Source organism: Liolophura sinensis, chromosome 1 (assembly GCF_032854445.1).
Source record: "Liolophura sinensis isolate JHLJ2023 chromosome 1, CUHK_Ljap_v2, whole genome shotgun sequence".
NCBI classification, from domain to species: Eukaryota; Metazoa; Mollusca; class Polyplacophora; order Chitonida; family Chitonidae; genus Liolophura; species Liolophura sinensis.
This window is the reverse complement of record NC_088295.1, coordinates 16,215,315-16,240,112: the sequence shown is the minus strand read 5'-3', so window position 1 is coordinate 16,240,112 and position 24,798 is coordinate 16,215,315. Positions and strand designations below refer to the sequence as shown.

At 39.3% G+C, this 24,798-nt stretch overlaps 1 protein-coding gene across 2 annotated transcripts in view; it reads left to right on the top strand.

Annotated features, from left to right (window-relative positions):
- The first annotated feature begins 363 nt into the window (after positions 1-363).
- Positions 364-24,798, top strand: part of LOC135462208 (interferon-induced GTP-binding protein Mx-like) — a 29,006-nt gene continuing 4,571 nt past the window's right edge. Inside the window, exons 1-13 of one of the 2 annotated variants that reach the window (XM_064739615.1) lie at positions 364-568; positions 7,363-7,533; positions 12,994-13,188; positions 13,485-13,640; positions 13,998-14,152; positions 14,991-15,129; positions 16,638-16,836; positions 17,784-17,859; positions 18,142-18,264; positions 19,115-19,256; positions 19,461-19,702; positions 22,121-22,238; positions 23,283-23,425. In XM_064739615.1, the coding sequence (XP_064595685.1) occupies positions 7,482-7,533; positions 12,994-13,188; positions 13,485-13,640; positions 13,998-14,152; positions 14,991-15,129; positions 16,638-16,836; positions 17,784-17,859; positions 18,142-18,264; positions 19,115-19,256; positions 19,461-19,702; positions 22,121-22,238; positions 23,283-23,425 (1,740 nt within the window). In that variant the 5' untranslated portion in view covers positions 364-568; positions 7,363-7,481. Of the gene's footprint in view, positions 569-7,204; positions 7,534-12,993; positions 13,189-13,484; positions 13,641-13,997; positions 14,153-14,990; positions 15,130-16,637; positions 16,837-17,783; positions 17,860-18,141; positions 18,265-19,114; positions 19,257-19,460; positions 19,703-22,120; positions 22,239-23,282; positions 23,426-24,798 lie in introns of those variants that run through there. The other variant, XM_064739616.1, reaches the window with a different exon arrangement.

Below are 24,798 nucleotides of genomic sequence, written 5' to 3'. Positions count from 1 at the left end.
TCAACTTATTAAAAGTCGTGATTTACTGTCAACATGGCACTATTACTACCATTGTTGCGTGTTTTTTGCTGAGCAACTTTGGCTATTGTAAAACATCTGTGTGTTTCTCATCACAATGTACATTTATTTATTCATTTATTTATTTATTTAAGTGCACAGCGTGTAGCGGAGTTATTCTATGTAGGCTACGACTGACTGTTCGTAATATTCCCGTATGTTAGACTCTGTTAACCATATTCGTGCAAGTATTAAGATATGACAACAGTTAAATGAAGGCTAACATTCATTACCGTGGATGTAATGACAGGAAGTTTACAGGATATCAGACAGATCCAAAGGCTTCGTTTTACGATTAAGTCAGTTGTAAAATTTTGTGGGAAAGTCCCGGTGACTTATATAGAAAACTCCCACGCATCATCTGAGTTGCAGCCAATCCACTGATTAGTTCCAGGGAAGACTGAACAGTGAGAGCGGGGTTTCTCGAAGACTAGGACTACACAACACACCAGATAGTTTTCCATACCGTTAAGGCCTCATATATATTCTCCAGATAAGCCTACATGCAGAGGTAAGTCTGAGCATTGTATATATTTTGAATGCGCGTCAGAGCCCGGTCAGTCCTTTGTTGCCATTATAGTCACAGTCATAACTTATATCATGATGTGAATATATCTGTCATTATTTGTTTGCCCACTATGTAGGCCTAGTACCGATATAGCACATATTAAAGATATATGTGTTTTCGTTTGCTTTAGAATTATAGGCGTCAATTTTTACAATGGAGGCACACTGGAGACACAAATACCTGGTTAAGGCGCGTAATGCTGCGCAGACATCTGTCTAGAACACATTTCTCGGAAATCCAAGCAGTTTCGATTTCGATTCGTAACTGGTACGTGACGCATGTAGGCTTGTACATCTGGGGCACATTATCGAGGTAACCGGTCCTTTCAACATATAGGTGTGCACACAGCTAAATCTGCAACCCAGAACGGCTAATCAATGCGAGCGTGGCAAGAATAAAATATGGATTATACAGCAGGCAACCGTTGCAGATATTGTGATCATCTAATTTCCCAGCATCAGGGTAAGTGTGAAAAATCAATGCTTAATTAAACTTTAAAAAAACTTAAAATATTTAAATTGCTAAAATATTTAAATAGTTTACTATCAGTTATTCATTGTTTCTAGTAAGTGTAGTATTTTAAGCTCGGTATACTCGAGAGCTTTAGCTCGTCGACATACAATGTACACGATGGAAAGCTTAGGACGCGACTCGTCGTACTGCGTTGGTCCCAGTCGCTGATGGCCGTGTGACTTGAAGATTCAACGGCATGCACGTAACGACTGCAGTACAACACCAGTGCTTGTAATATCTGACACAACAATCGTGTACAATGCCATTGCACTCGTGTAATGGCATTGTGAATAAAGAGGCGTGACTTCGTGATGTGATACAAATTACTGGATGGAGTGGTACTCATTGTGAATAAACAGGTGTGACTTAGTGATGTGATACAGATGATGGGATAGAGCTGTACTTATCTGATGGCATTGTGAATAAACAGGTGTGACTTAGTGACGTGATACAGATGATAGGATATAATTGTACTTGTCTGATGACATTGTGAATAAACAGGTGTGACTTAGTGATGTGATACACATGATGGGATAGAATTGTGCTCGTGTGATGGCATTGTGAATAAGCAGGTGTGATTTAGTGATGTGATACAGGTTATGGGATAGAGTTGTACTTATCTGATGGCATTGCGAATAAACAGGTGTGACTTAGTGATGCGATACAGATTATGGGATGTACTTTTACAGTGTGATGTTAGGGCATTGTGAATACATAAGCAGTTGCAGGTACACATGATTGTGAGATTGCTTTGAGTGATGTCAGGAGGCCAGTCGTGTATCCATGAAAAACAGTGCGTATTTTAGATATCAGGTGAGATGTGAACTTGATAAAACTGAACAGTTATGGTGATAGGCTCACTCGGCTCTGCTGTATCACATGTAGTTGTGGTGTTAGACTTTGTTAAATGGGGCTATGGTTATGCATTTGGATTGTAAATGAGTAATGATTTTGTGATTGTGCTGTTGAATTGATATTAATGTTGTAGGAGTCATATTGTAATCATTTGATTGTCATTATATATTGAGATTGGGCTGTTTAATGATATCATGATTGTGTGATGAGAGCGTGGTTGTGTTTTGGGATTGTGGTTGTGTCATGTGATTGTGGTTGTACAGTGGGTTTGTGATTGTGTAATGATAATGTGATTGTGTTTTGTGATTGTGGTTGTGTCATGTGATTGTGGTTGTACAAAGGGTTTGTGATTGTTGAATGATAATATGATGTGGCTGTGTTGTGAGATTTTGATTAACAGTCGTGGGATTATGGTTGTCAGGTTTGCCACGGTTATGTAAAATGTTAGTCATGAATAAATGGCCCAGTCTTGTTAAAAAAGCCTGAATTTTAGAGAAAGTCGTGATTTTTCTTTTCTCGGAGCATTTATATGTTTACGTATGTATTTATCTACGGTCCTCGGTGGAGTTGATTTCTTTATTATTACACTGTGGTGGTGAAACGTCGTATAATGGTGCTATACTGGAATTCAGAATTTGTTCTTTCACATGGCAGAACTTATGAATTATTATCAGATTTAGTCATGAAAGGCACGAATATATATTGGGAAATATCTATGGCAACCCTGGATTGTATAATGGGGCTACGGTTGTGTAATGGGATCATGTAATGTCGCTACGGTTGGTGGTAGTGGTGGTGTTTAATGGCGTTTCCATTCTAAGGAATGATGCACGCCACGATCACTGCTAAAACCAAGTCGTGTTCACATTAATACAGTATAACATAGAGATGAGAATGAACTATACTCTAAATTTTCTCCTAACACATGGAAGTAGGAACCTTACTGTGTAGCTTGGAAGACTCTACCACACTTCTTGCCAGGCCTTAAAACATTGTCTGGACAGGAGCCTGTAATACCAGCATACCCTAGTTCCGCATAATAGGGATGTCTCTGGAGAGAATATTGTGGGCATCGGAACAACATATGCTCAATTGTTTCCTCAACCTGGCAATTGTCACAAACACCCGCATCATTTAAATGAAATCTGTTTAAATAAGAATTCGTTTAAATGTGCCCGTTCCTCAATCTGTTGCATAGGATTTCTGTTCGCCTGGAAGAAAGACGAGCAAGGTGGGAATTAGAAACACTGTTATTAAAATTATAAAAATATCTCCCTTTAGTGGAGGTGCCCCAGACTTCCTGTCAAATTGAAATAAAATTCCGCTTAAATATATACATTGCTTCTGAAATAGACACAGACACATGTTGAGCAATATGTAAATGAGACAGCGCTTGTTTCGCTAGCTTGTCCGCCCATTCATTACCTGCGATATTAGAGTGGCCTGGGACCCACTCAAAACAAATATCCACACTGTGGTAGAATAAACAGGTACATAAATTAAGTATATTAAAAATGATTGGAGAGCCTTTCCTTGGCGTAAAATTCTGTAAAGCAAGTAGGCCTATCGCACTTAGAGAATCCGTGAAGATAACGGCTCTTGCTGGCTTGAAATTTGCGAAAAATGCAACACACACAGAATCCCAGTCAATTCAGCAGTAAATACCGATACTGCATCCGTGAGTCTAAACGCCTTACTACGGTGAATTTTTGGGACACAAAATGCACAGCCGGTTTTGTCAGTATCCGGGCACTTTGACGCATCTGTAAAAAGCTGTAGATAGTGGCGCCACGTTCTGGCAATATAATCCCTAGAGGAAAGGGAGACAATCTGTGAGTTATCTGACTTTATCACTTGGCCTCGGACCCCCATTAATTTTCCATAAGCGACAATGTTAACGTCTAGCGCTGTAGCTCAGTCCCAAACATTCCGTGGCCAATAAGCTTTGGTGCATACCTGGCCCAGCCTGTGAGAAAGAAGCCATAAAAATCTTGACATAGGTTGACTGTCAAAATCTGGACCTTTCCATGCCGGCAGCTGGGAGGCGTGCCTAGCAACGCCAAGGGGACGTCACTCGCAGCCTCATTACTACCTCACACCTTGTGTCCTCTCGCCCAGAATTTCAAACTTTCATCAATAAAGCTCATACCTCCTCAAAGTTTAGACAGTTTCCAGCATTTTAATACCAAGCATGCACCTGTGCACCAAAAATGGACGCCTGGGAGCAAAAAAAGACTTTATACCCTAAAATTCACAGAACTACAATCGTCCCTACCGAAAAACGGAAGTTGTAATGGGGGTCTGTGTCCACTTGTCTGTGTAACGCAGTAAAATATTCGTCAGACGTAACTTCCATGGACGAAACGCAAGAATAAAATTGTACCAGATTTGAATGTCGGCGATCTGCATTGTGTCGTACATACATTTTGCTCGTGCACTAAAGGGCTCTCTTTTTCTGCTTGTACCTTCAACAGAATATGATAATAGGATGGTCTGAAAATGTCAGTTGCTGAGTTCCCATGTGAAGCCATCAACTACACTCCAAACTGCAATGATCGAAATTGTCTTCGAACAAAAAGAGGCCATTCATTACATATATGTTGAAGTACATTTAAGGGAATTGTTTTAAGCGTACCTGTAGCAATACAGTGCGCTGAACTTTGCGCTGGCGAATAAATTGAGTACTGTCAAGCCTAGCTTTAACAAAAGCGCAGGCAGGATCCTAGGCTTCACATCCATAATATAACCGTGAACGAATAAGCACTCGATACATTAACAATACACAATAAGTGTCAGCGCCCTAACATTTCCCGAATACAGCTCTCATCAGATTGAGAGTTTTTTGACAAAACACCCAAATAACGAAATGATTGTACAATCTTAACCTCACTACTATTGAGATATACCGACATGGAAGGTAGTAACCTCTTGTGAAAATTACGGCTTCTGTCTTAGCTGTTGAAAACTTGAAACCCCATGCGTTATTCCAGGCTGAGATAGCATCTAAACCTTCATGTATGTACTTTCTAGCAAGCAGAAGATTTCTTGTACCATACCATATGGCTTTATCGTCTGCAAATAGCGAACAGCTTAACTTGGGATTCAACACTTCGGGGAGGTCATTTATGGCGATGTTGAAGAGAGTCGGCGATATTACGCTTCCCTGGGGCACCCCGTTTTCAACAAGAACTGAATGGGAATAGGTTTTGCCAATACGTACCTGAATTAGCCGGTCAGACACAAAACTTTTAACCCAACCAAATAAGTTACCACCAATACCAAGGTCTCTCATCTTTATCAACAGGCCGTGTTTCTATAGCATATCATAAGCTCTCTCGATGTCCAAGAAAACTGCAAAGAGGGACTCTTTATTGGCCAAGGATCTGAGAATGGTTGACTCAAGTGTTACAATATGATCAGTGGTGCTTATGTTAGCTCGAAATCCGCTTTGGGTGGGCGAGTAAATGTTGTTTTTAGTCAAAAACCAAACCAACCTGGAATTCATCATAGTCTCCATGACTTTACAAAGACAAGACGTCAGTGCAATTGATCGGTATGATGAGGGAAGCGATGCGTTTTTTTCCAGGTTTGGCTATTGGAACTACTGTTGCCCTCTTCCATGTGTCGATTTTATTCCACACAGAATTGTACAGAACTAACAAAACGTTCAGACATTTATCTGACAAGTTCTTAATCATTGAGTAACTTATATTGTCTTCTCCGGGAGAAGAGTTCTTCTTAGCTGAAAGAGCTTGTTTTAACTCATGGAGTGAAAACTTTTCATTTATTGCCAAATCATCGAATAATTGATTCTCAAAAGAACTGGAGTTTTCCATGTTTTCCTTATGTTCAGAAATTCCGGATCGTAGGTGTCCGAACTTGATACATATGCAAAGTTATCTGCTAAAACATTGCATTTCTCTTTGTCTGTAACGGAGCATGTCATATCAGTCCTCAGTATAGGAATAGTTGAGTGCTTACGATTTCCGCTGACTACTTCCACCTGGGACCACACGGTCTTAAGAGAAGTGCGATTGGTGAGATTTGAGCAATATTTTCGCCAATGGGCTTTCTTTGCTTAATAACACCCTGTGCAACAGCCTTACAACGTTTATATTCAATGACATCTTCACAGAGACGCGTACGACATGCCCTGTTCTTTGTCCGTTTCCTGTCTCTTATAGCTGAACTGCATTCCTTGTTCCACAATGGGACTGGTGTCTTTCCTAGATTAGACTTCGACTGAAGAGTAGATTTCTCAGCTGCAAAGTTGATGGCATCAACAACATTTGAATTAAAAGTATCAATATCATTGTCAAAAGTAGTTTCAGAAATAAGATGACGTGTACAAGTCAAGACAAAATTGGTTTAATTTCGTTTACCGACTCGAGGCTAATTCGTGAAAACTGACCTCTTCCTCATTTGCAATAATCAAGAATCAACTTTCACCTTTGAAAATTTCTTTAGTTTCTTCAAGCAATGCACACTTTGTTCCTTTTCTCAAGGCGTTCATAGAAATGAGAATCGCTGTGAAATGAAAAGGAACTTTATCGCTTGGTGTTCATCATTAAGGGGATAGTGCAACGACTGGTTAACTCGTATCAGTATAATGGGTCGACCGGGCGGCTTACTTGCCTTCAGTAGGTCGTCTCAGTGAAGCAGCACTAGATAACAAAGCGGTGAAAATTCATCTTTCAACAAGTAGGCACATTACAAACATTCTAAGGACTCCTTCGTCGTCACATGACTGAAAATTGTGAAGTACGACGTTAAACTTCAAGCACTCACCCACTTACTCACTCCTGGCACACGACGTGTGAATTCAGTTATGATCCATCCCTTGGGCATGGGATTTTTTCCCGCTCTCATTGCTCATGGGACTCGGGTGGCAATGGCGCTCTAGCAACGTTGAAATAAGAAAAATTCACCACTAACAAAACTCACAGTGGGTAAGTTTGCTCATGCTTTGTCAAGGCGAAATATAAACTTTGCAATATGTACCAGAAATTCATTTCAAAAATTAAGTAGATTTTGAATTTGCAACCCTGCTGGAAAAGAAAACAAAACCATTTTCTCAATACTTCAGCGATTCTATCATCTAGATGTGTATGCTATTTAACCGAAGTCCCACAACAGCATTGCTTTTTACAGCCCCAGTGTATGTAACGAACTTGGTCAGCTATATGAAGTACACGGTAATGGCAACGGTATATTTTCCACTGGCCTGCACGCTTAAGAAGCCATGCATATTGAGCAAAGAGAGATATTAGAAAGAAGACATATTGAAACGAAAAGCCCATATACAACTTCTGAAATCTGGCACTGATTAAGCTGATCAAAAAATATTTCACCTGCCTCTATTTGCACAGATTATCAACAATGTCTATCAATCTGAACTACTGCCGTGTACTCAACAAGTCCAGAATTCTTTGAGCAGACTTCAGGGGAGCTGTATGCAAGGCGTCAGAGTCCAGAGGAAGAATTCACCATGGACAACGAAGAATTTGACTCCCAGGAAAGATCTACGCCTGAGGCGCAAAGTATGTCTATGTTTTTACTAACTAGGTTTGAGGAGACTTTATATACTTTCTTCTGATGTTGAGTTCATTTCATTTCATTTTATTCACCAAGGCATGCAGCAATACAAACGAATTTATGTTGTCTATAACCTTTGCTTGGACAGAAACCCCAAAGGGTTTCTTATTTCCCAATATAAATTAAGTTATGGTGTACAGGTACTTATAGACTCAACAATATTTAATACAACTAAATTTTAACAATATGTATATCATTTATGTATAAATAAAGAGACCATATTACCCAATGTATCTTTAGCTGCAGTGTAAACATAGTAAACACAACACATGTGCATGAAATGAAGTTTCACAGGCGTGATGCCTAAACAGTTTTTTTTTCAGTAATTCAGACTTAAGTAAGGGCTTTATTAAAGAGTTAGGGCAGCATTTTTGAAACATTTTATACTTTGTTGAGTTTCAAAGGAACAGACATTATATACTTTGCTCTCTTTCCGGTGTTGAGTTTCTGAGGAAAAGACTTCATATATTTTGTTCCCTCACTGATCCTGAGTTTCAAAGTAACAGACTTTATATACCTTTATAGGAATGTAGATTTTCAGACATCCAGGTTAGTATACTATAAAAGATAACACTATAAAACTGTTCTACTGGACAATGTATATTATTTACTCATGTTGCGGCGACAACCTATCGCCTTCAACAAATTAACAAAAATAATTTCTATTTATACTGATGTTACATACAAAAACAAAGTGAACAAACTAGTATGTACAAGTTTTATGGTGAATACAGTTCACGTTCATGGCTGAAGTATTCACGGTTGAAGTATTAAGCCATTTTCATAAAGGTTAAAAATCACACTCTCACTCGCACTTTGTTTTCTAATGTTAAGTTTCTGTAGAACAGACTTTATATTCTATATTTTCTTTATTTACTCGTTTTAAATTTCTGGGGAACCGATTTAACATACTTTCACTAGTGCTAAGTTTCAGAGGAACAGACTTACTTTACTTTGTTTCCTTAGTAGTGTTTAGTTTCTGAGCAACAGACTGAATATACTTTGTTTTCTCAGTAGTGTTGTGTTTCGGAGGAATAGACTTTAAGTACGTTGTTTTTTCACCAGTGTTGAGATTTTTAGGAACAGCTTTAAGATACAATGTTTTCTCACTGGTGCTGAATTTCACAGGAACATACTTTATATACTTTGTTCTCTCTTTGGTGTTGAATTTCAGAGGAACAGTCTTTTGTCTTCTCTTATTATTGCTAAGTTTCTGAGAAACAGACCTAATGTACTTTCTTCCCTCACTAGTGTTGAGTTTCTGAGGAACAGACTTTGTATACTTCGTTCTCTTACTGTTGTTGAGTTTCAAAGGAACAGATTTTATATACTTTGTTTTCTCACTGATGTTGAGTTTCTGAGGAACAATCTTAAAATACTTTGGGCGACTCTGTAGCTCAGTTGTCATGACCCAGGAGTCTCTTACCAATGCGGTCGTTGTGAGTTCAAGTTAAGCTCATGCTGACCTCTCTTCTTGCCGTACATGGGAAGGTCTGCTAGCATTCTGCGAATGCTCGTGGGTTCCCCCCCTGGATTCTCCACGGTTTAAGGGAAATATTCTTGAGTACGGCGTACAACACCATTCAAATAAATAAATAAGAAAAAATGCTTTGTTTCCTCACTGATGCTGAGTTTGAGGGGAACAGAATATATTTTGTTCCCTCACTGGTATTGAGTTTCTGAGGAAGAGACTTTATATACTTTGTTCTTTCACCGGTGTTGAGTTTCTGAGGGCTAGACTTCATATACTTTGAAGTATAATACTCATATACTTTCTTTCACCGGTGCTGAGTTTTTTTGAGGAAAAGGCTTTATATACTTTGTTCTTTCACCGGTGTTGAGTATCTGAGGAACAGACTTTATATACTTTGTTCTTTCACCGGTGTTGAGTTTCTGAGGAACAGACTTTATATACTTTGTTCTTTCACCGGTGTTGAGTTTCTGAGGAACAGACTTTATATACTTTGTTCTTTCACCGGTGTTGAGTTTCTGAGGAACAGACTTTATATACTTTGTTCTTTCACCGGTGTTGAGTTTCTGAGGAACAGACTTTATATACTTTGTTCTCTCACCGGTGTTGAGTATCTGAGGAACAGACTTTATATACTTTGTTCTTTCACCGGTGTTGAGTTTCTGAGGAACAGACTTTATATACTTTGTTCTTTCACAGGTGTTGAGTTTCTGAGGAACAGACTTTATATACTTTGTTCTTTCACCGGTGTTGAGTATCTGTGGAACAGACTTTATATACTTTGTTCTTTCACCGGTGTTGAGTTTCTGAGGAACAGACTTTATATACTTTGTTCTTTCACCGGTGTTGAGCATCTGAGGAACAGGCTTTATATACTTTGTTCTTTCACCGGTGTTGAGTATCTGAGGAACAGACTTTATATACTTTGTTCTTTCACCGGTGTTGAGTTTCTGAGGAACAGACTTAATATAATTTATTCCCTCACTGATGTTGAGTTTCAGAGGAACAGACTTTATATAATTTATTCCCTCACTGATGTTGAGTTTCTGAGGAACAGACTTTATATAATTTATTCCCTCACTGATGTTGAGTTTCTGAGGAACAGACTTTATATAATTTATTCCCTCACTGGTGTTGAGTTTCAGAGGAACAGACTTTATATAATTTATTCCCTCACTGATGTTGAGTTTCAGAGGAACAGACTTAATATAATTTATTCCCTCACTGATGTTGAGTTTCTGAGGAACAGACTTTATATAATTTATTCCCTCACTGGTGTTGAGTTTCTGAGGAACAGACTTTATATAATTTATTCCCTCACTGATGTTGAGTTTCAGAGGAACAGACTTAATATAATTTATTCCCTCACTGATGTTGAGTTTCAGAGGAACAGACTTTATATAATTTATTCCCTCACTGATGTTGAGTTTCAGAGGAACAGACTTTATATAATTTATTCCCTCACTGATGTTGAGTTTCTGAGGAACAGACTTTATATAATTTATTCCCTCACTGGTGTTGAGTTTCAGAGGAACAGACTTTATATAATTTATTCCCTCACTGATGTTGAGTTTCAGAGGAACAGACTTTATATAATTTATTCCCTCACTGGTGTTGAGTTTCAGAGGAACGGACTTTATATAATTTATCCCCTAACTGATGTTGAGTTTCAGAGGAACAGACTTAATATAATTTATTCCCTCACTGATGTTGAGTTTCAGAGGAACAGACTTTATATAATTTATTCTCTCACTGATGTTGAGTTTCTGAGGAACAGACTTTGTATAATTTATTCTCTCACTGGTGTTGAGTTTCAGAGGAACAGACTTTATATAATTTATTCTCTCACTGATGTTGAGTTTCAGAGGAACAGACCTAATATAATTTATTCCCTCACTGGTGTTGAGTTTCTGAGGAACAGACTTTATATAATTTATTCCCTCACTGGTGTTGAGTTTCAGAGGAACAGACTTTATATAATTTATTCCCTCACTGATGTTGAGTTTCTGAGGAACAGACTTAATATAATTTATTCCCTCACTGATGTTGAGTTTCAGAGGAACAGACTTTATATAATTTATTCCCTCACTGATGTTGAGTTTCAGAGGAACAGACTTTATATAATTTATTCCCTCATTGATGTTGAGTTTCTGAGGAACAGACTTTATATAATTTATTCCCTCACTGGTGTTGAGTTTCAGAGGAACAGACTTTATATAATTTATTCCCTCACTGATGTTGAGTTTCAGAGGAACAGACTTTATATAATTTATTCTCTCACTGGTGTTGAGTTTCAGAGGAACGGACTTTATATAATTTATTCCCTCACTGATGTTGAGTTTCAGAGGAACAGACTTAATATAATTTATTCCCTCACTGATGTTGAGTTTCAGAGGAACAGACTTTATATAATTTATTCTCTCACTGATGTTGAGTTTCTGAGGAACAGACTTTGTATAATTTATTCTCTCACTGGTGTTGAGTTTCAGAGGAGCAGACTTTATATAATTTATTCTCTCACTGATGTTGAGTTTCAGAGGAACAGACCTAATATAATTTATTCCCTCACTGGTGTTGAGTTTCTGAGGAACAGACTTTATATAATTTATTCTCTCACTGATGTTGAGTTTCTGAGGAACAGACTTTGTATAATTTATTCTCTCACTGGTGTTGAGTTTCAGAGGAACAGACTTTATATTATTTATTCTCTCACTGATGTTGAGTTTCAGAGGAACAGGCTTTATATAATTTATTCTCTCACTGATGTTGAGTTTCAGAGGAACAGACTTTATATAATTTATTCCCTCACTGGTGTTGAGTTTCAGAGGATCAGACTCACTGGTGTTGATGAAGATGACTTCGAAGAGAACAACATATCTAGAGTGACTGAGTGAATGCTTTTGGTTTAACGTCGTACTTAAGAACTTATCTAGAATCTCTGTGGAAAAACTTACATACTCGCATGGTACCCTATTTGAATACTGATTTCACTCATTCGCCTTGAACATACCTTGTGTCATTGAAAGCTGTTGACTACTTTATACTTATTTTTCTCATTGATGTTGAATTTCTGAGGAAGGTGGTGTATGCTTTTTTTTTGGCTCACTGGTGAATATCCCACACACTGATATCTCACTCGAGGAACACGGTGGGCCTATGTACTTCTTGTGATGTTCAGTTTCTTACGGATCCACGCCCAAGGAACGCAGTAGGCCTGTCTTGTGATGTCTGGTTTCTTAGGGATCCATGGCCGATGAACAGACTATTTACATTGTTAAGTTTCTGAGGAACAGAGTGTTTCTTTTCTTCACTCGTGTGGATTATAGTGTTTGGTCTGCTGGATGCACACCTAAGACACAAACTGTGTGTCTTGTTTTTTCTCATCGCGGTTGTGTCTCCGCGCATTGATCCACGTCTAAAGCTCATGATACATAAGTCTACCATCATCTTCTTGTGACGTTCAGTTTCTTACGGATCCACGCCCGATGAACAAACTATTTACATTGTTAAGTTTCTGAGGTACAGAGTATTTCTTTTCTTCACTCTTGTGAATTATAGTGTTTGGTCTGGTGGATGCACACCTAAGACACAAACTGTGTGTTTTGTTTTTTCTCATCGCGGTTGTATCTCCGCGCATTGATCCACGTCTAAAGCTCATGATACATAAGTCTACATTTGCGTCTACAAAAGCACAATCATTTCGTTATATGAACACCAGCACCTGAATATCTCGTGACAACACCGAAATTGTTTATTTATTTATTTATTTATTTATTTATTTATTTATTTATTTATTTATTTATTTATTTATTTATTTATTATATTGGGTCACAAAGCTGAAGTTGGCTTTGCAGAAATGTTATTATCTGACAACATTAGAATCACAATCAGCCTATCTCTGACTTTATTTACTCTATTTGAAATGCACTTTCAGGAGAGACGGCTCCGTCGCTGACACAAGCTTTCGATGATCAGGTCCGTCCATACATCGACCTTATTGACAACCTGCGGGCCTATGGTTTGGACAAAGACGTGGGACTGCCGGCCGTGGCAGTGATCGGGGACCAGAGCTCGGGGAAAAGTTCTACTCTAGAGGCCATCTCTGGGATTCAGTTACCCAGAGGCTCTGGTTAGTACATGGAGCAATCTCTGATACCCTTTGGGCAAACGGGCACTTGTATGTAAGTGGAAAACAATAATGCCTTATATATTGTGACGCTGTAGTCGTTTTAAACCGCAGTACTTCATATTCTGACACAGTTAACATTTGAAACACGTTGGTCCTGTAGTGAACTGGTCATGTTAGAGAAATTCCGATGACATTGTACCATTATGGTTAATCTTAATATCAAACGCATCACTTGTTAAGCTATATAGACATTGCATACTGAACAGTTTGTTATTGTTGGCATGTGAATACTATAGGAATCGTGACAAGATGCCCTCTGGAATTACGGATGAAATGTGATCGAGGAGAAAGTCCGGTATGGAGCAGTAAACTAACATATACTGACAAACACGGCGAAGAACATTGTAAAGTGATGGACCATCCAGAGGCAGTGGAAGGGGCTGTAAGAGAAGGTAAGCACTGACATACATGCACCGAACGAAACAGAACAATCTCAGAGAGCCCTCACTGGATCAGAGGGCCCCTTGCTGATTCAGAAGGCTCTTTGCTGGCTCTGAAGGCCCTTGCTGGCTCAGTTGAAGTCGATTGGCTCTTCACCATTCAAATAGCAGGCTCAAACCAGTTCTCTCTCTAATGGTCTTATAAAAGGAACAACTCTTGAGCTACTGTCGACAGCTGTACGTTTACCTAAGAACTTCTTTTGAAGATTGTAAGGCTAATTAGTTTGGGGTCTTTGGCAATTTGTACCCTGCCGGTTTCTGTGAATTGCCTGAGTTGTGTAACTATTGACTTCTGTTTGTTTTTAACAGCCCAGGACGCTATGACGGACGGTGACGCAGGAATAAGTTCCGACCTGATCACTTTAGAAGTGACATCTTCCAGCGTCCCGGATCTTACATTAATTGACTTGCCTGGGATAGCCCGTGTAGCTGTGGAGGGACAACCCTTGGATATAGGAGATCAGGTAGACAAAGCCCTGCGGATACCTCTGTTTTTGTGCGCCATATTGTTGGAATATTTTTTTCTTTCTTCCCAAGGTGACGATAATGGGCCGTGTGCAGCAAACTCCACCAATGGCCCATTCTGGTAACGATAATGCGTGCAGTAATGTGTGTAGTAAACTCAAGCAATGGTCCATTCTGCTGACGATAATGATCCATGTGTGCAGTAAACTCAAGCAATGGTCCATTCTGCTGACGATAATGGGCCATGTGTGCAGTAAACTCCAGCAATGGTCCATTCTGCTGACGATAATGGGCCATGTGTGCAGTAAACTCCAGCAATGGTCCATTCTGCTGACACATAATCTACCATAGGAAAGAACAGCCCATTTGACCATTTCTTGAACAATGTTCCCCTTCTTTACATGCAAGATGGGTGAAAAGCTCAAAGTATTCAAAGTATGCACTTCTTGCTTTTTCTCTCTCCTTTTTTTCACTGTACTATTACCGAAAGGTCAGTAGTTCAGAGTAGAACTGTTGCGTTTCTTCCATCCGCCATTGGGTATACAACTCACATTAACAGCAATTATTTGTTCGTTGAATTAAAACTGAAAACCTGATTAATAATAGGTTAGAGAAAAACAGTGACTAATTTTTCATTAGTTTTTTGTGATACTGACCTCGTAACTTGGCAGTGTGCTGTCTGACATTCTTTTCACTGGTTTGGGAGGTTACTTGAAATACCACTATATGGCCTACGTATCTCCTTGTACACAGACATGCGAAATTTTCATTTCAAGTCATTTGATATTCCTCTAATTTCTCCTGTAACAAAACATGTTTATGTGCCTTGTTTTACAGATTAAAAATCTGATTCATCATTACATCACGAAGCAGGAGACAATCATCCTGGTGGTGATCCCCAGTAATGTAGACATCGCCACCACGGAGGCCTTACAACTCTCACAGCTGTATGACAAGCACGGGGAACGGAGTTTGGGTGAGCCACTGAATAGTAGAATGATTACACACGTATTTAATCTAAATTTTCTTGTACATTAGTAAAAACTCATTACCTCAGATTATTGTGATCTTGTGAACACCACCAAGGTTTCTGATTATTGTGTGCTTGTTGTCTGTTTGTTGTACACTTCTAAACACTGCTAAGGTTTCTGATTATTGCGCACTTGTTGTCTTTTTGTTCTACACTTCTAAACACCACCGAGGTTTCTGATTATTGCGCCCTTGTTGTCTGTTTGTTGTACACTTCTAAACACTACTAAGGTTTCTGATTATTGTGTGCTTGTTGTCTGTTTGTTGTACGCTTCTAAACACTACTAAGGTTTCTGATTATTGTGCACTTGTTGTTGGTCTGTTGTGCACTTCTAAACACCACAAAGGTTTCTGATTATTGTGTACTTGTTGTCTTTTTGTTCTACACTTCTAAACACCACCGAGGTTTCTGATTATTGCGCCCTTGTTGTTTGTTTGTTTGTTGTACACTTCTCAACATCTCAAGGTTGGCGATTATTGTGCGCTTGTTTTGTCTTTGTTGTACACTTCTAAACGCCACGAAAGTTTCTGATTATTGTGCACTTGTTGTCAGTTTGATGTGCACTCCTGAGGTTGTTTGCTTACTTTACTCTTGTAAATAACTCCAAGCTTGTCGGCTTACTGTGCACTTATAAACACCTCACAGTTTTCTGTTTCTACTTTCTGTAACCACCACCAAAGTTTCAACTTATTGTTCTCGTGTAAACACTACCAGAGTTCCTACTTAATGTGTACTTCTAACCACCACCAAAGTTTCAACTTATTGTCCTTGTGTAGACACTACCAGAGTTCCTACTAAGTTGTACTGGTAAACACCATCAATGTCTGGTTTTCATTCATCTTATCTAAATTTTAGTCCAACTTACATATTTACTGATTTATTTGATATGTATTTATAGATATTTATTTATATTTATAGAAAAGGAACTTTTCACTGGTACCACAGCGCGCAGGTCTTAGAGAAAGTGCTTGGAATAAACCCTCGCCCTTTGACAGATACCTTACGCACCTTTTTACGCGACTTGAAGCCACAACCAGACCAAATAGGACAATTGCACTTTAAGGAACAAATCAATTTAAATATGCTGCCTCTTGTCAGCCTCACTGAATTGTTTAGTTTTGAGCATTTTTGAAATAAGCAAGATGACCAAGATATGTTTCAAATTGTGACTCGATCTGTACAGATGATTTCTATAATCACTCATGAGGCTGTCTGCTTGCCATCCTCTCTCATGAGACTTTTCGGTTGTCCTCTGTGATGAGGATGCCAGGCTGTTATCCTCTCTCTTGAGACTTTCCGGTTGTAATCCTCTGTGGTGAGGTTGTCTGGTTACTATCCTCTCTCATGACACTTTCCGATTTTAATCCTCCGTGATGAGGTTGTCTGGTTGTTGTCCCCCCTTATGAGGTTGCCTTAGTGTTATCCTCTCTGATGAGGTTCATGTTTTTTGCCAGGTGTCCTCACCAAGCCAGACCTCATCGACAAGGGTGCTGAGGCTCAGGTGCTCAGAGCTGTTAACAATCAGGTGATACACTTGAAGAAGGGCTACACCATGGTTAAGTGCCGTGGACAGGCGGCCGTGGATAAAAAACAAACCTTACAGGAGGCAATCCAAGATGAGAAAGATTTCTTTGAATATCACGACAAATTTCGGTAGGGAAATCACATCTCGTAGAATGTGTGCCTGTGTGTATAAAGAAAAGACAACAATAAACCAAATGTAGATATATATCGATAACGTGTCTCACAGGAAGTTGACTATGCAGATGTTTCGTTTTAAGATGAGCAAAGTAAACAAATCACGCACACTGATACAGTCAAAAACGTCGCCGTGTTATAAGTTATATCCAGTGAGGAGCGAGTTATTTCTATAACTCGGGGACGCATCTGTTTCCGCTTACGTTACCCGCCGTGGCCTCGTAGGTATTCCTTGAAGTTGATTTATAAAGTTGCCAAGTACGCCATAAAAATGTCTGCGACCGTTCAGATCTGTTTACACCCCTCTTCCTTAAGCGATAAAGTTATATTGTTTGTTATCTTTACTCGCTGCTCGTGGCTCACTGAAGCCAGTCAAGTACCTGGAAAGGGTTGGTGGTTTTACTCCGTGCTCTGCCCGGTCTCCTCCACCTATAAAGCTGGCCCCTGTCATATAAGCAAATAGTTGTTCAGTACAGCGCTACACGCCAAAATTAACACATTTGCTTTCGTAGTGAATATAATTTTGCTTGCATACATATGCACCACTTATTTATTTATGTTGTTCAACTTTTCTATCTGAAACCTAAATCAACCGTTCAAAGCAGGTTAGAATCTTAGACTGCAAGTAAAATTATATTCACTACGAAAGCAAATGTGTTAATTTTCTAGAACTGGAGTATAAGATGATCACGCGATACATATGTTCAACCCAGTGGCTACTGTTCGTCAAAACTGTATAGATTTATAACACTAATGATAATCACTTGAACAATCGCTGTATATATTGACCACGTGACACACTATGATAAGGAGACAAAACTTATCCTCGTCTTAATTAAAGGTGTATAAATTATGCGCTTATTATGTGATAAAGTTTCATCCAATGTTCCCTTCTATGTCAGTGACTTGTCCCAAGAACAGCGAGGTATTCCCAGTCTGGCGATAAAGCTGACCACGGAACTGGTTGATCAAATCAAGGTAACAAATCTTGTTTGTTGTTCAAGTTCTTCTAGTTCATATCATATTTCAAAATAACTCTTTTACCAGGTAACAGCTGGGCTATGCGTTACACTGTTACTAAAGGTACCATGCATCAGCCGGATGACCTGTAGCATATTTATGATGACGTCATATGACGACGAAGAGCACACATACTGTGTCTTCTTGTGGCTACTGAGTATTGATTTAATCTACATTCAAAGAGAGAAATGAATGAAAGGAAGAAGCAAAAACTAAAATCATTTGTATGTCTCACTCCAGAAAATTGTCCCGGAGTTAAAGAAAGACGTTAAAATGTTACTGGACGAGACCAGAGAGAAACTGCGTATTCTTGGAGAAGGTTTGCCCGAGAGTAAAGAAGGACGTCAGTCCGTGTTGTTGGAGGTAAACTGTTACACCTTCGGTTTGAATTGTATGAAGACACTTAGCTCAGTTAGAACCACCATTTGTCCAGGTCATGCTGGCTTCCTTTCAGGCAGTACGTGGGAACGTTTGTCATCAATCTGCGGATGGTTGTGGGTTTCCTCAGGGCTGTGCTCTGTTTCCTCTAACCGTAATGCTTGAGTACGAATATTCTTGAGTACGGCGTAAAACACCAATCAAATAAATAAATAAATATATATGTAAATAGAACCGCCTAGTTTTCTCAACTCTGAACTCAGCTGTGGGTATAGTGTCTTAGTATTTCCCATGTTCGTATGCATGTTGCATGTTAAAATTGCCCAGGTGCAAAATTAATATTGACTGATCACTGACACGAGATGCAGGTTATAAATTTAGAGGGCTCAGCGATGTTTAGAAGCTGAAATCCAGGTTCAAAGACAATCATTACAAAAGTGTACTCTGCTAAAGTAGATCTAAAAGAAGTTCGCGCAAAAATATTACCTATTCCTATGTCTTTGTGAAAAGGCGTCAGAGCACAAGACGCGTCTTGACCGTGATGTACCTTCCCCCTGATCTCATAGTAAAATACTGGTGTTTATATCAATTTCCACTTACCTGAAATTACTGGGCGTTTCCCCGTTATTTACTTTATATCTGGAAAAATGTTATTCTGTCATGAATGTTGCGTAAAGCACACAAGGCTGACATTCTTTCAAAACAACGTAGTATCGTTTGCTTTGGGATCGCTAGACGACAGAAACAACATAGGTTGTGCCTATATCTCAGTTTTGGAGACTTATTTCCTCTGGTAACAGCCTTGTATTCATGTGTGATTGTTCTACTTCCTCAGACAGCAACAAATTTCACCTCCTTCTTGTTGATGTTGGCGAGAGGTGATTACGCAACGAAAATGACACCGGACATGAGGCTGCTGACTGTTATCCGAAAAAAGTTTGATACATTTGGAATTCAAGCCAAGGGACAGGCCCCAAGTATGTATATTTCGTGACCTTCTCTCGGGGTTCTTAATAACTTCTTAACCGTGTTATACACAAAAATTCTGTATCTAGATGAATGTAACTTCCAATCAATATAATTTTCAAATGTTTTCTTTCCATCCTGCTCTAATTATGAAATTTCTGAAAAAAGTACTTGGCTCCGGAGTTTTTTTTATTTGATTTCTTTCTTTGTTTCAGGAGACGGGGATATTTCTTTGATTGAAGACATTAAAGAACAAATTCAGGACTACAGAGGTCGAGAACTGCCAAACTTCATCATGTACCCAATGTTTGAAGCACTTGTCAGGGATGTTGTCTCCAAGATGAAAGATCCTAGTATCTATTGCCTGAAAGACGTGGACAAGAGCATTGAAAAAGTGTTAAATAAGTTATGCGAGAAGTACTTCGGTCGATTTCCTAGAATCATTGGCGAAGTAAAGGTAAGGGAATGAAATTGTTAAAGGAAAAGACCTCAGAGAATCAAAGTAGGCATCACTAAATAGATCACGTAAAACTATACATAAATACACCATTTATTTTTTCAAATTTTTGTGAAAAGAGTTAAAGGCGCTCAAACATTTGAATTCTAGGGTGAGCTTTATGGACTATATTATCAGAGGTTAGGAACTCTGACTGCACAGAATTTTTTTCAACTCTAATCACGACAATGAATGTTGGCATAGCTCTTTTCACCAATGGTGAAAGGATTACTGAAATAATGTTCCCAAAATTCCTTCCTTCTGGTGAAGATGAGGAAAAAATGTGATATCACGACAGAGTTCCTAGATACTGTCAGTATGGCTCATAAAGCCCACCATAGTTTTCAAATCTGAAATTTGAAAAAATAAATGAAAGTATTTTTAGACATAGTTTTCAGTTGTCTGTACGATGAACCTTACTTCACGTTTTAGCTTTCTTTTACTTTAACATAACCAGAGGGTTGTATTTGAACACATCTCTTTACGGAATGTACAAAAATTTATATGACAATCAACTTTCATACCTCGCATTCTTTTAACTGACCACTGGCGGCTCAACTTTTAGTATTTACGTATACAAAATATATTTTTGTATGTGTTTGTGTTATTTATGTTCCTAACTGCTCGTCTGCAGTTTGCGTTTTTCACGCTTAATGAATGTTGATCGAGGAGTAGGTCTACAGGTATATGTCGTAGTCAGGTACACGTCTGTCAGTAAAGTATTGATGGCTCACGTCCGTCAGTAAATTATTGATAGCTCACGTCCGTCAGTAAAGTATTGATGGCTCACGTCCGTCAGCAAAGTATTGATGGCTCACGTCCGTCAGCAAAGTATTGATAGCTCAAGTCCGTCAGTAAAGTATTGATAGCTCACGTCAGTCAGTAAAGCATTGATGGCTCGCGTCCGTCAGTAAAGTATTGATGGCTCACGTCCGTCAGTAAAGTATTGATGGCTCAAGTCCGTCAGTAAAGTATTGATAGCTCACGTCCGTCAGTAAAGTATTGATGGCTCACGTCCGCCAGTAAAGTATTGATGGCTCACGTCCGTCAGTAAAGTATTGACAGCTCACGTCCGTCAGTAAAGTATTGATAGCTCACGTCCGTCAGTAAAGTATTGATAGCTCAAGTCCGTTAGTAAAGTATTGATAGCTCAAGTCCGTCAGTAAATTATTGATAGCTCACGTCCGTCAGTAAAGTATTGATAGCTCAAGTCCGTCAGTAAAGTATTGATGGCTCAAGTCCGTCAGTAAAGTATTGATAGCTCAAGTCCGTCAGTAAAGTATTGATGGCTGACTAATGCACATGTATCTGTTCATCAAACGTGTTAAACCGGCCTAATGGGATTGCTATAAAAAGTTATTGTGGGACAATATTCCGCTGATCTTTGACCTAATTTCTGATGTCAAATTACAATACCCTACCAAACATAGTTCCTCAATTAAGTAATGAGCCATATTCCATGAAACGACATACATGCATTCTCTGACAAGTTCCCAGGATGAAGTTAGATTATCGTTGGCTTTGGTCGGACATGACATTTGGCGGACATGAAAAAAGATATTATTGGCAGGGTTATATTGTGGTCAATGAAGCTGAACTGTATGACTTTTTCTCATATAAGAATTCACTGTATTTCCAAACTACGGAGTCAAAAGGCAGAGGGACTTTTGCGAGGTTGTGGTTAACACTGATAAGCGCCGGCATTCTTCCATAGGTCATAACTCCAGAGCTACCAAACCCTGTTTTACGGAATTTCAAAGGTGGATTGATAAGCATGAACCATATACTGGGATAGATTTTGATTACCGTGAACGAGATTTTAGCCATTTTATACGGTCAGAACTTATATATGGCTTTGTAAGATTATACCTGCAAAGCTACAGAGCATACTGTAGGGAAATTTCAGTGGAATATTGCGACGATAATATCCCATGAACAAGACCCTACCCTTTCGGTTATAGCGACTCCTCGAAGTCGGGAGAACAAACCCGTGTCGTGTTATAAGACTAATAAAATGGTACTTGTTGCTGCATGGGTTGGTTCTCAACACTGAGAGGTTAGATCAAGGAAACAGGGCTGGTTGGCCCGTATAATGTGACTTGGTGGGGTGTCATGCCTGGGGTTTTGACATGATGCTTCAGTGGCAGCATTACTTGGACTGGTCCTGCCACAAGAAGACACAGTATATGTAAATAGAACTAATCACTTCTCGTCGTCATAAGAGTGAAAAATTAAGTACACCTTAAAACCCTAAGCATGTATGCATACTGCAAAAAGTCAGATCAGTCAGTTTTTTAATCAAGACCTCTGTCTGCAATAACCGACGATTTGTTTCCATCAAAGTCTTAATAAACATTGAAGGTAGTTAGTTTATTGCAGACTATTGTGTCGGAGTTAAGACTATCAGCCAAAACCACCACCGAGGAAGAGCTTCACAAGCAGTTTGAAATGGAAGCTCTCATCTACAGTCAAGACAATACATACCTACAGGAAATTGGTAAGAGCAAACTAAAACTAGACCAAAAACAAATTTGTCATGTCATTACCCTTATAGGTTTCCATGCCTGTTATATACCAAGCTTATCCTTAAGATGCAGCACCTTTCCACGGTGTTTTACCCTTACAGGGTTCCATGCCTGTTATACACCATGCTTATCTTTAAGATGCAGCACCTTTCCTCGTTGTTTTACCCTTATAGGTTTCCATGCCCGTTATACACCATGCATATCTTTAAGCTGCAGTACCTTTCCATGTTGCTTTACCCTTATAGGTTTCCATACCTGTTATACACCATGCTTATCCTTAAGATGCAGCACCTTTCCACGTTATTTTACCCCTACAGGGTTCCATGCCTGTTATACACCATGCTTATCCTTAAGATGCAGTACCTTTCCTCGTTGTTTTACCCTTATAGGTTTCCATGCCCGTTATACACCATGCATATCTTTAAGCTGCAGTACCTTTCCATGTTGCTTTACCCTTATAGGTTTCCATGCATGTTATACACCATGCTTATCCTTAAGATGCAGCACCTTTCCATGTTGTTTTACCCTTATAGGTTTCCATGCCTGTTATACACCTTCTTTATCTTTGAGATGCAGCGCCTTTCCTCGTTGTTTTACCCTTATAGGTTTCAATGCCTGTTATACACCATGCTTATCTTTAAGATGCAGCACCTTTCCTCGTTGCTTTACCCTTATAGGTTTCAATGCCTGTTATACACCATCTTTATCTTTAAGATGCAGCACCTTTCCTCGTTGTTTTACCCTTATAGGTTTCCATGCCTTTTATACACCATGCTTATCTTTAAGATGCAGCACCTTTCCACGTTGTTTTACCCTTATAGGTTTCCATGCCCGTTATACACCATGCTTATCTTTAAGATGCAGCACCTTTCCTCGTTGTTTTACCCTTATAGGTTTCCTATTGCTTTCCGGTGAATATATAAATAAATACCGTATCAGTGAAAATCTTTCCATTAGACATTATAAGATTTTAAACAATCAACTAAACAATTTCTCTTTCTCTTGGGAATATACAGAGGCCATCCAAATTAAACGTGCTCAACTTAAGGCGAAACAGCAAAAGCAGATGGACTACTCCATGCCTGTATACGAAACGCCGGAAAAGACAGAGCAAACTGAAGCGGAACACATCTTGGATGCTCTCAAAGCCTACTTCAAAGTAAGTGAAGGTGTAGTGTATGACGAAAGTGATCTGCGCTCCGGTATGGTTTGTGTGAATACCTACCATGAGGGAGACTATACTGACTGATATGATAGCTGACCGCAAGTGTAGGTCATTGGACTGATGGCAACCTGACCATGAAACTATGCTAACTAATATGTCAGCTGACCGTAAGTTTAGACCATTGGACTGATGGCAACCCAACCATGAGAAGATAATGACTTATATGATAGCTGACCGCAAGTGTAGGTCATTGGACTGATGGCAACCTGACCATGAAGCTATGCAAACTAATATGTCAGCTGACCTTAAGTTTAGACCATTGGACTGATGGCAACCCAACCATGAGAAGATAATGACTTATATGATAGCTGACCGCAAGTGTAGGTCATTAGACTGATGGTAACCCGACCAGGAAGCTATGCTAACTAATATGTCAGCTGACCGTAAGTTTAGACCATTGGACTGATGGCAACCCAACCATGAGAAGATAATGACTTATATGATAGCTGACCGCAAGTGTAGGTCATTAGACTGATGGTAATCCGACCAGGAAGCTATGCTAACTAATATGTCAGCTGACCGTAAGTTTAGACCATTGGACTGATGGCAACCCAACCATGAGAAGATAATGACTTATATGATAGTTGACCGCAAGTGTAGGTCATTAGACTGATGGCAACCTGACCATTAAGCTATGCTAACTTATATGTCAGCTGACCGTAAGTTTAGACCATTGGACTGATGGAAACCCAACCATGAGAAGATAATGACTTATATGATAGTTGACCGCAAGTGTAGGTCATTGGACTGATGGCGACCTGACCATGAAGCTATGCTAACTAATATGTCATCTGACCGTAAGTTTAGACCATTGGACTGATGGCAACCCAACCATGAGAAGATAATGACTTATGTGATAGTTGACCGCAAGTGTAGGTCATTGGACTGATGGCGACCTGACCATGAAGCTATGCTAACTAATATGTCAGCTGACCGTAAGTTTAGACCATTGGACTGATGGCAACCCAACCATGAGAAGATACTGACTTATATGATAGTTGACCGCAAGTGTAGGTCATTGGACTGATGGCAACCTGACCATGAAGCTATGCTAACTAATATGTCAGCTGACCGTAAGTTTAGACCATTGGACTGATGGCAACCCAACCATGAGAAGATACTGACTTATATGATAGTTGACCGCAAGTGTAGGTCATTAGACTGATGGTAACCCGACCATGAAGCTATGCTAACTTATATGTCAGCTGACCGTAAGTTTAGACCATTGGACTGATGGCAACCCGACGATGAGAAGATACTGACTTATATGATAGCTGACCGTAAGTGCAGGCCATTAGACTGATGAC